The following is an 11,541-nucleotide window of genomic DNA, read 5'->3' as shown; positions in this document are numbered from 1 at the left end:
AACGTGTTTCTCCCTGCACTTAAATCATTTGTCCTTATCTGTTCCCACATCTCACATATTTATTAAAGCATTGCTGTGCCATTAAGCAATGCAACCCCTAAAGGCATTGTTGGAATGTGGTCATTACTTCAGGCCAGTGGGAGAATATAAGGGACGTCAAACAGGTTATTTGTTGTTATAAAGCACCATTAAACCAATTACATTTCCATAATATGATGGAAACAAGACCACTACGAAGCTAGAAACTTGAGAAAAGCATTTTAAAAGCTGTAATCGTAAGTAACTCATGACTAAAGACACTGCACTGTTATGCAACATAAGTGTCAGGGGAACAAATTTCCATCCTCATGACTCATGCTTCTGTATTCCACATATTACTGGATGTCTCCTTCATTTTAAAGAAATGTGAACAGAAGTGTATATATAAAAATACCCGATACCCCAAACATGAAAAGACAACAACTATCAGGCTAAGAAAAATCTGTTAAGTTGACACTGAGTCAGCAGAGCCATTCTTCCGAGACGGAAAGTTACTCCATCTTTTGAAAAGTATGGCCGGAGAGACAACTCCTTGCCCGAGACCAACTCGCCCCCACCATCGCTTTCCTAGAACTGGGTCCTGAACTGCCCAGCCAAGGCAGGAGAGCAAAGGCCCTGAGAAGGGGCCGTAAAAATAATTCCCCCTGCCACCCCCGCACCTACTTTGCCTCTCCTTTGCCTTAAGAGGCGAGCAGGGAGGGCTCCTAACTCTGTCCACTTCCAGACCAGTGGGTCCCCCCTGGTCTCCCTCATCCGCCCATAACAGCTCGAGAGTACGGACCAAAGCAGTCTAGAAAGTGGCTCAAGCCAACACACCAGTACCTGCTCCAGAGGTCTCTCGGTCGCCCCTCCCCCCGCCCAGGGTTCATCCAGCAGGTCCCCGCGACTAGATAGCTGTCTCAACCACACGATTTTCACCGACTTTATTGGCTCCCGACCCCGGCGGGCTCCTCGCCGCCCACCTCCCCACTAGATCTAGCCGGCCCTCGATGACATGGAGCATATTCAAAAACATTCCGGGGCAGCTATGAAAAGAGCCCTTGCTGGGGAAGCCCGCTCCCCCGTGGCGGCGTCAGGGTCACTTGCTCTTCGCCTTCTGACTCTCCGTCTTCTTGGGCAGCAGCACGGCCTGGATGTTGGGCAGGACGCCGCCCTGAGCGATGGTCACTTTCCCCAGCAGCTTGTTTAGCTCCTCGTCGTTGCGGATGGCGAGTTGCAGGTGGCGAGGGATTATCCTGGTCTTCTTGTTGTCACGAGCGGCGTTGCCAGCCAACTCCAGGATCTCCGCCGTCAGGTACTCCAACACCGCTGCCAGGTACACCGGCGCCCCAGCGCCTACTCGCTCCGCGTAATTACCTTTGCGCAGCAGTCTGTGCACTCGGCCCACTGGGAACTGCAGGCCCGCGCGGGAGGACCGTGACTTGGCCTTTGCCCGCACTTTGCCGCCCTGCTTTCCGCGACCAGACATGTTCGCCTCTCGCCCAAAACTCCAGCAACGAAGAAGTACCCCGGCAATCCGGGTTGGAGAATGGGAGTGCAACGTACCACACCCGAACCGCCTCTACCAACACTTTGCTGATACTAGGCAGCGCCCTCCCATTGGGCGCCGCAACATCCTCGGCTCCGACGACCAATGACAGGCAGGCTCCGCGACCAAAGAGCGCGCGGGCAGAGGGACCGCCTTCTCCAGCTCTATCCAATTAAAAGAGCAGACTCCTAGTCCTCATTTACATAACCGCTCTTATGAATACTCAGACCCGACTGTTACGCGTTTGGTGGCTACGTTGAATTTATTGGATCTTGAGATTTCAACGTCCACGCACACTCCCGGGAAAAGAAAGTCTACAGAAGTAAGGAAGCATGGTTAGAAACAAAAATCCGGAAGAAGAGCTATTCCGTCTATACTACGAAGCGCTCAAGCGAGAAATGCCTCTAGCAATGGAGGTCGTGGGGTGTGCCCGACAGCATCCTAGCCAGGTAGTTAACTGACTTCAGAGCCCGTGCTTTTGGGCAACACGGCTCCTCAAGCGAAATCACAACCTCTCTACCGAATTCTGCCTGCCCAGTGCAGGGTACGTTGCCTGTTCCTTTAAATAACACCTTGCCTCATGCAAACCCAGGGGCGCCTGCTAATACCCTGCAGTGTGGGGAGCTGACTCCAAAAGAGGCTTCGGACGGAGTTGGCCATCAGAACTTTCTTAATCACACTAGATGACACTGGACTCCCCGCACAGCTCTGCCTCTCACACGCTGCCGATCTTCGCTTCGAATGGCTGCGAAACTAGAGTGCTAGACTAGACGTGACTACTGTCTTCACAGACGACAGGAACACGCTCCCTCAGCCAAAACTGAACATCTCTTGCCTTTCAGGATAAGAGCCTGAAGAGAGCGTCTGGATGCCCATGAGAAGCCACAGGCGCAGCTCCGTGCCGAGGCTGCTGAGGCTGCTGGCCTTGCCGTGCCCCTTATTGGTCCTGGGGCCGCGCATCACGTTCTCCACGAAGACTCTGAGAGTCTCCTTGTAGATGAGACTAGAGGTAAATAAGGTCTCGTAAGACATTCCCATGGAGCTCGGCGCTCTCCTTTTCCAGCCCTCTGCGGCGCTAAGAGATCACGAAAAGACTAAAGGAAGACCGGCAGCAGCTACCCTTATAAACCCAGATTGCGGAGCCATAGCATTCAGAACAAAATAAGGGTGGTTTTTTTTTATTTGGAATTAGAAATTACTTTCTACTAATTTATTGAGGTAATTTCATTTACCTCAACATTTTCCACAATTATACAATTACACTAGTATGTGATGTAAGAGTAAACACATATTAAAATAAGCAGTATTTTATACGGATTATAATATCCACTTAAAACAAATTTACCCTTTCACTACCCTAGTAAAGATTTCATTGAAATAACGTTTTCAACTATTTATGTATATGTCTTTATTGTCTAGAACAATGATTAAAGTACTTGTAGTAGGGACTCACTAAATGTCTCTGGAGCTGAGAAACAGTATATTGTCACGACGAAGGTGGTCATCCTGGAGCCAGACTGCCTCAGTCCAAATCCTGGCTGTACCACTTACCAGCTGGCCTTCCAGAACTTATTGAACCCGCGTACCTGTCCCAAAGTGTTACTTTGAAGATTAAATATGTTAGTAAGCATCCAGTAATTGTTAGAGAAATTGAATGAATGATGCACTTAGTAGCAAGTTGTTGACCTGGAATGAGTTCTCTCAATTTAGCATAAATTCTGCCCTACATTGTGGGAAATTCCCCCCCCCCCTTTTTTATGAGGAAGATTAGCCCTGAGCTAACGTCTGCTACCAATCCTCTTCTTCTTTGCTGAGGAAGACTGGCCCTGAGCGAACACTGGTGCTCATCTTCCTCTACTTTATATGTGGGAGACACCTGCCACAGCTTGCCCGGACAATCTGTTTGCAGGTCCACAACCGGGATCGGAACCAGTGAACCCCAGGCCACTGAAGGGTAATGTGCGAACTTAACCACTGTGCCACCAGGCTGGCCCCTATGGTGGGAAATTTTTAATAATTATTATTTTGGATGCTATCCTTTTATTCTTAGAAGCAAGAGAGATTTCTAACTTGAAAATGTTCTAACCTTGACTTTTTAGTCTTAGTAAATATAAACAAATCAACCTGTTTTACCATTATAAGAATCCTGATCTCTTCAAGATCTGATAGACTTTTCTTCTTCCCTGTGAGTGACGGATTAAAATCATATAGTACAATTTGAGTATCTAGGATTTTTTTCTAGCCATACAGTGATCCCAGGTTAATTCATCTTTAACCAAAAAAAAGTACTTTTTGTGTTATGGAAATGGGTAAATTATAAGCGTTTAGATACCTAATATTTACTATAAAGCTTTCCTGCTGGAAAAGTGTATTCTTTAAGACAAGGGATAGGGAACACAGTTTATTAAAATATTCCTTTCTCCAGATGTTAAGTGCCTGGCAACGAGTTATGAATCATCCTCTAAATATGGGGGCCTTTTATCGCAGTAAAACGTCTGGAGTCCTGTCCCCTAGAGCGGTGACACTACAGAAAGTTTTATTTTTATTCAGGGACTCTCTTCAACGGATTGAGCTTGCTGATTGAAGATTTGCACTAGAAATGACTCTTTAGAGCTATGATCGTGGCACCCATTATTTTATAAGAACTCTGAATGTTTAAGTGCAAGATGGGAGAACCTCAGATTTGAATGAAATAAATCTACAATATTTCAGCTAAGTAACCACAGAAAACCACTTACTTGGTTGAAAAGCAAATACGCGCGGGCGTGGGGCTGGGGCGGAGGAGGCAGGAAAATCTGCAAATTGCGCAGAAACTGAAAGGAAAAGTCTTGAGGGAAGGAGGGGAGGAAGATTAGACTTTTGAAAGAATTTTAATTATCTGTGGGGGCCACAAAAGAGAAAAAAGCACCATTAAAAATTTTCCTCTCCCCCTACTTGTGACTGAAAAAAATCCACAAACGAAAGCTATAAAGCAATTGCCTTCAAATCTAACAAGATGCAATGCGTTCCTGGTTCCTACTGATTGTCACATTAGTCTGAGAATAATATTATAAAAGTAAGCATTCCGTTTGAAAAATAATTAGAATTCACGAGCGCGTGAGGGAGAGACGAGGGGGCCGGCGGGGACAAGGGAGAGAAACCGAGCGCGCATAGGATCTGGCCGACTTTTACTGAAGCGCTGACAAAACGCAAGAGAAATTCTATTGAGTCCTCAATTTTATGGAAAAATAACTAAAAAGGTTTTCCCCCCCCCAAGAAAGAAATCAGTCTTGTTTTGTTTACTGCTTGCTAGACTCACTATTGTGACGAGGAAAAACGGCTCCTGGGGCCTAGAGCTCCGCCCACTTTCTTGAGGTTTTCAAACAGGTCCGCCACCAGAGAATATAAACCCTGGGCTAAAGCTCCTCATTACCGACTGCTTTTCGGTCTTGAAGCACAGTTCTTGATACGATGTCTGGGCGAGGTAAAGGTGGCAAAGGGCTGGGAAAAGGAGGCGCCAAGCGCCACCGTAAGGTTTTACGGGACAACATCCAGGGCATCACGAAGCCAGCCATCCGCCGTCTGGCCCGCCGCGGTGGTGTCAAGCGCATTTCTGGGCTCATCTACGAGGAGACCCGCGGAGTGCTGAAAGTGTTTCTGGAGAACGTGATCCGCGACGCCGTGACCTACACGGAGCACGCCAAGCGCAAAACGGTGACGGCCATGGATGTGGTGTATGCGTTGAAACGCCAGGGCCGCACCCTCTACGGCTTTGGTGGCTGAGCTCGTCCTGCGGCTTTTCTCCAGGTTTCAAAAGGCCCTTTTTAGGGCCCCCAAGACGTCAAGAAAAGAGCAGACACTACTTACCGTGTAAATACCGACTTCAAGTGCAGATACGCGCCTTAGATGAGGCGCTCTGAACGCCATTACCATATAAATGTTGGCTTTAAGTGCAAATACGCGCCTTGGACGAAGCGCTCTGAACGCCGTTAGTAAGAAACGGTTCGAAGCATCTGCTCCGGCCGCTGTCTCCGGTTTAGAGGCTTTAGGCTTGGGAGGAGGGGAGGTGTGGACAGTGGAGCTGTGGGGGGACTCAACACCACGCGCTCGGGACGCAGCTTGGGAAGAGGGGCGCAGGGCAACAGTGACTTCTCTCTACATAGAAGCAGACGCCTGCCTCCTGGCTTGCTTTTGGATTCCGCTTGGGAGAAGACAGCATCTACGTTAGGAAACCCATTTCTCATGAGCAGTGGACGGCTTCTAAGCAACTAAGGCCTCTGTCCCTGAAGCTATATGTAGTGGCTTCTATGTAAATCAGGGGAGCGGCATTCCCGCTTCCGATTGGACAGGAGGGCGCCGCGTCGGAGCGCCGCAGCCGGGCCGGCCTCTGAGAGCGCGGGGCTGGGCCTGTCCCAGCGCCCAATAGGGAAGCGCCGCTGCCGGCGAGTCAGTGCGAAATGCCGTCCGAGGGTGGCGCGCTGGTGTCCTGCCGGGCGTGGATAGGTGATTTCTTCGCGGACGGTTTGAGTAAGGCCCCCGAGCTCAGACGCTGACTGTAGGGTGGTGAAGTGCGGGCCAAGGCCAAGACCAGGCCGAAGCTCGCGGACCCCGTGCGGCCCATGAGTCGGCTGCACAAAGTTGGCTGCGCGGAGCAGGTGAGCGTCCGCACCCCGGAGAAACCGGCGGCGGTGCTCGAACCCTTGACCGTGGGAATCCAAGAGGTGGCCAGCAGAGCGGCCAGGGACGCAGGACAGCGGCCTGCTCAACATCCTGGCGCTGCTGCTGCTCGGGAAAGAGTGTCTTGTGACCCGGTCGCAGCCGGGAGAGGAGCCCTGGCTGCAGAGTAAAGGTCTTTTCAGAGCCGCCGGGGCTCTGGAAGGGAGATGGGCGGTGGGTTGGGTTCTAATAAGCTCGGTGAAAATGGTATGGGCGAGAGCTGGGTGGTAGCGGAGTCCTACCCAGTGATCCTGTCGTTCGGCCAGGAGACCTCGAGCAACGTGCGGCCCTGGGGCAGCCTGTTGGAGGGAGCCTCCAGGCGACTGTAGGGCCTGGAGATGGGGAGACCTACCTACGTGCAGGCCAGCAGGGGCCGCCAGGGAGGCGAGGCGGGACCCCAAGTCAGTATGATGGCCTCGCTCTATTCCTGGCTCTGGCACTCATAACTTGTTTATGTGAGGGAAATGGGGAAAGGGCTTAGGACCCCAAAATACAGTGCGATTCCATGCATCTTAGCTAATCTCCCCCAGCTCTGGCTTGTCTCAATATCGTGAAGTCACTTAGCTTCCTGGAGGTGGTTGCCTGGAGCGGCTCTGGGGAAACTTCCCAGCCTTGATAGGCAGATATGTCTCATTTTAAGCGATTTATGTCTGAAATATACTCTGGCCAGGGAAACATTTATTGTATTCCCTTAGCGGAGGCTGGCGTTATGCCATCTCTTGAGTGGCTGGCACTTTGTGTTCTATTATTGCATTTGATTGTCCAGGAAATTTATGAAGTATTTGTTATTAATACCGTTTGACAGATGAGAAAGCTTATGCTGGGGTGTAAGAACTGGAGCCGGCGTTTGAACCCAGCCCCGTTGGATCCCGCACCCTTTGACCTTAACCCTTATGTACCACTGCTTCTGCCATGGAGGCAGTACCTTCTCCTACTCCATAAAGACAGTAGTATCCGTGATGCTGGTGTGAAATGAAATTTCTAGGGCAGTGAGTCCCGGAAGCTCAACTTTCTTTAATGTGAATGAAAAACTGAGTTACTTAAAAGAAATGGCATTGTGTGGCACACTTCTGTGCCTTTATATTTAGTGAATGAGTGAATTTGAGTGGATGGATGATGCACCCTTTCAATCCCCAAGTTAGCATGAATCAAATTGTTGGAGGTGAAGGTTAGGAGCCCAGTGGAGCATGGAAATAAGTACTTGCTTGACAGTTCAAAATATCTATTCCTTGGAAGTTTAATTTTTGTTTGTGTTTTTGATAGTGGCCCCAATTCTTTCTACCTGTCCAATAGAACTTATATTTTCCTTTAATAGCATGGCTATTTTTTTGTTCATGTTTTATATAATTTATGAAATATAACCAAATTATTTGAGCACAAAAATCTTTGTTTTCATGTGTATGAGTCCCATGGTAGTACCCAGTCCTGAAGTAATCGTATTTTCCAAACCACAACTGGGTCACGTGATTGGAGAACACAACAGAATATCTGAAATTAGAACTGACAGATTTTCTAAAGTTGGCTAATAAAATGCCTTACTACAAATGTTTGTTAAATACAGAACTTAATGTAAAGCTTCTCCGTAATGCCTTCCTTACAATGTGAACAGAATGCTATTGAAATTAGACCTTGTAGCAAAGTCATCTCTTCTGAATTTTGAACATTTAATGCCTCTTTTGTTCCAAGAACTGTTAACTTTTCAAGAATCAGAGAAAATTAGCGTAGTTCCTGCCATCAAGAAGTTTCTATTTTCCAAGTGAAGAGGGAAGGGAAAGACATCCGTGTACTTATACTCGTGTGGTTTGCTCTAATAGAGTGGTATGAATGAAATGGTATTGGTGTACAGAAGAACAAATAGTGTAAGGCTTAGGGGGTCTTCAAAGATCAGGCGACATTTGCTCTGAGCCAAAGGCCCTTTGGAGAAGGGGAAGGCCACACTAAGCTTGGGGAACAAACAGCATGACCAAATGCCAGAGTAGTTTCCAGGCAGGATGTATTTGGGGAGCCTCCTAATGTTGGATATTTAATTTGTCCAGTTGCCCAGGAATAATGCAATGGACTAGGTAAACAGTTGGATAAAAATTGAAATCAAGTCCAAACAAGCCAATAGAAAAATGAGCAAAAGACAGTGGGAAAACATGGCCAATAAACATAGGAAGAGGTGTTCAGCTTGGTTAGTCATCAGGGAATTGCAAATCAGGACCACAATGAAATGCAATTTTGCACTCACTAGTTTGGTAAAAATTTTAAAGTCGTCATTATCTTGTAAAATTGAAGATAGGTTCACATATATGCTGAGCCAGCAATTCCACTCCTGGATAGTTACCTAAGGGAAATTATAGCATGTATGTACCAGGACACGTGTTCACCAAAGTTCTTGATAGAACTGTTCACAGTAGCAAAAACAAAGAAACCATATGAACATTGACAGGAAAGTGGATGAATAAATTGTGGTGAAATATAATTTGGCAGTCAGAATGAACTCATAAATGCAATTTGAGTTTATGGTGGTCTATATTGAGTGTTTTGTTTTTCTACTGACATGCGTGAAGACTTGTGTCTTCATGTGTTTGGCAGATGTTTATTCTGAACTAATATATGGTTGACGATCATATGCAGAGTGCTGAGGAGCTAACTGAGCACACTGCCCTCCAGAGAAAATTAGCATTTGCTTCTCCTTTGGGCCAGATGCTTCTATCAATTTGTGATTTTAGCCCCTTTCCCGTGTCCCATCTTGATGGAAGAGTCTCACATTCTCCTTCTTTGTATCCTTAGAGGAGATCCAAGCCTTATTCTCCATTGCAGCCCTAGATTTGACGCTTGCTTTCCCATCACCTTCAGTTGTTATTTCACTGCTGTTTTATTTTTAATTTTTTGCTCTTTGGGGATTTTCCTTATTTTCTTGTGACCATAGAAATACAGGCTTTGAGCTAGAAGTTTCATTCAGATTGTGTGGTTTGCCAAACTGCTCAAAGTGGGTTTCACCAACTATAACATTTGATGTTATATGTCTTCCCCGACTAGTCTGTGAACTTGCAAGCAAGAATCTGATTCATATCTGTACTCCTTGAACCTCTGACCTATAATTTTGAATACACATAGGCACTTATTAATGTTCTGAGAAAATTATCTATTCACTTATTTGATAATATGGTAACATATCTTACTAAAATAGAGTTGTTTTCCGTATGTTTCTATTCTCTGAAAAGATGATATACCATAACAATGATCTGCTCCTTAAATTTATTAGTAAGCCATTTGCCTTGAAGTCCTGCCCTGGAGGTAATGTTTTGGTTACATTTTCAGATTCTTTCACCACCTTTATTTTTTTCTATTTAGACGTCCTACTTTTTTTTGAGTTAAATTCGATAAGTTATATTTTCCTTTAAAGCCATATATTTTATTTTAAAAATTAGAAAAAACTTATACACATCATATTTTCTAATGTTAAAAAATTCACCTTTCTCATTTCTAATTTTGTGTTATCTTTTCTTCTGATTATATTTTTCAGAAATCTGTTTATAAATTAGTTTCTTCAAAGAAAAAATTACTCAGTTTATCCTTTTAAAATCTTTTAATAATTTTTATTCTTATTGTTTCTTACCCTGTAATTTCCTTGGTAGGATTTTTTACCATTTCTCCAAAACCTGTTATCCCCATTTCATTTTAGATTCTTTATTTTCAAAATAACAGTATAATCTATGACTCTGAATTTATTTCTATTACAGCTTTGGTTGCATCTCAAACTTTTGAAATATTGTAGTGCATTGTGTTATTTCCTAAGTCATCCATAATTTTATTATTATTTCATCTCATCTTAACCCAATTATTAAAGAGGTTAAAAATTTAGAGAGTTGGAATGTTTTCCTGTTTTAGTTATCAAAATTAATTTTTAGTTATAAATTTGGGCTAGGGAATGAGACCTCTGCAATTTCTTCTTTTTGGAAATTATTGAAGTTTTGTTATCATTTTTTGAAAATATCATGGATGCTGGCCAAGGAGGCATAGTATAATGTTTTAAAATAGGACATTCAATTTATAGCTGTTCAATATTGTTAATTATATTTTGAAAATAAAAACCCTATCACTGTTTTTATCTACTCTGTGTATATTGTATCTAATAGTGTCGTGTTGTTTCCTGCTATATTTTTGTTTCTCTCAGTTTATCCTCATATTTTAAATAGCATTTATTTTATATAATTTGCTTGTGTGTGATTTGGTATTTAAACTTCATGACTGTCATACCTTCTTTATAGGTTGTACCTTTTATCAATGTGAATAACTCTTTTTTGACTCAATTTTTTTTTGGTCCCTGGGGTATTAATTAACTTGAATTCCAATTAGTTAACTCCTTTTTTAACCTTATCTCAGGTGGTGTTAGGCACCTGCAATCCTTAATACACCGATGATCTAATTACAATGTTTATCTCCCCAAATTTTAACAACTTTATTTTGGTTATTTGTGATAATGCATAAAATATCTACATCTATTATTATATAATTCAGGGGAAATAAAATTGTAAGAAAAATTTTATGTTATACAAATAACATCAGAAAAATAATCTTAAATTATTTGAAGTGAAGTTTTGACTTTATTTCTCCTACCCAATATGTGTAACTTTCTCAAGATAATAAAGAATTGTTCAGTTAAGTATTACTTCACTGGACATCATCTGAGTCTTTAGTTCACATGAGAGTATTTGATACATCAGACACCTGGGGTGGGGCAATTTATAAAATCTGCTATCACAGCATCCTGTGATTTGAAATAGTACATAATAAGCACTCAATATAGTACATAATAAGCACTCAATAAGTAATCAATGAATTAGTGAATATATGATTAAGGGATAATGGAGGAATACTTTCATTTATTGTCGAAGGTTAAGTCAATCATAGATGAAAAGACTTTAATTATTATATTTTTCTTATCCTAACTAAAATTCACCCCATAGGGTGTTTTTTCATCTGGAAGCGTCTTATTTTTTATGCATTGTATGTTATCAATCCCATAGCTATTATTACCATAATATTCTACATTCAGAAACATTTATTTCCAAGTCCTTTATTTGTAAACACAAATAAGTAAGCACAGATATGTGTATAAGTAAGAATTTCAAGATGGGATGTAAAACTATGCCTATAGCATAATATCGATACAGCAAAAGACTATAATCAATCTTTTTTTACCAACATGTTAATAGTAGTTATTAGTATGTAGAGGCTTACTGGTTATTTTAATTTTTATCCTTTTTGCTATGTTTTCTAAATTTTCTATG

General features: G+C 43.5%; 3 protein-coding genes across 5 annotated transcripts in view; 2 read left to right on the top strand and 1 right to left on the bottom strand.

Moving 5' to 3' along the window:
- Window positions 1-947: 947 nt before the first annotated feature.
- On the bottom strand, window positions 948-1,825 carry H2AJ (H2A.J histone). The gene has a single exon (XM_008541537.2). The coding sequence runs from the start codon at window positions 1,505-1,507 to the stop codon at window positions 1,118-1,120; it is 390 nt and encodes a 129-aa protein (XP_008539759.1). The 5' UTR covers window positions 1,508-1,825; the 3' UTR covers window positions 948-1,117.
- A 590-nt stretch (window positions 1,826-2,415) lies between these two features.
- Window positions 2,416-5,383, top strand: H4C16 (H4 histone 16). Its single transcript, XM_070619178.1, has one exon. It carries the CDS (start codon window positions 5,018-5,020, stop codon window positions 5,327-5,329), a length of 312 nt encoding a protein of 103 aa, XP_070475279.1. The 5' UTR covers window positions 2,416-5,017; the 3' UTR covers window positions 5,330-5,383.
- A 577-nt stretch (window positions 5,384-5,960) lies between these two features.
- Window positions 5,961-11,541, top strand: part of GUCY2C (guanylate cyclase 2C) — a 157,253-nt gene continuing 151,672 nt past the window's right edge. For 2 of the 3 annotated variants that reach the window (XM_070619177.1, XM_070619175.1), the window contains exon 1: window positions 5,996-6,201. The gene's annotated coding sequence lies outside the window, so the exon portion shown is untranslated. Of the gene's footprint in view, window positions 6,202-11,541 lie in introns of all 3 variants that reach the window. The other variant, XM_070619176.1, reaches the window with a different exon arrangement.

Source organism: Equus przewalskii, chromosome 5, assembly GCF_037783145.1.
Source record: "Equus przewalskii isolate Varuska chromosome 5, EquPr2, whole genome shotgun sequence".
Lineage (NCBI taxonomy): Eukaryota > Metazoa > Chordata > Mammalia > Perissodactyla > Equidae > Equus > Equus przewalskii.
This window is presented reverse-complemented; position numbering and strand designations above follow the sequence as displayed.

Coding starts and splice junctions, on each gene's coding strand:
- H2AJ (XM_008541537.2), bottom strand. CDS start 1,507: ATGTCTGGTCGCGGAAAGCAGGGCGGCAAAGTGCGGGCAAAGGCCAAG.
- H4C16 (XM_070619178.1), top strand. CDS start 5,018: ATGTCTGGGCGAGGTAAAGGTGGCAAAGGGCTGGGAAAAGGAGGCGCC.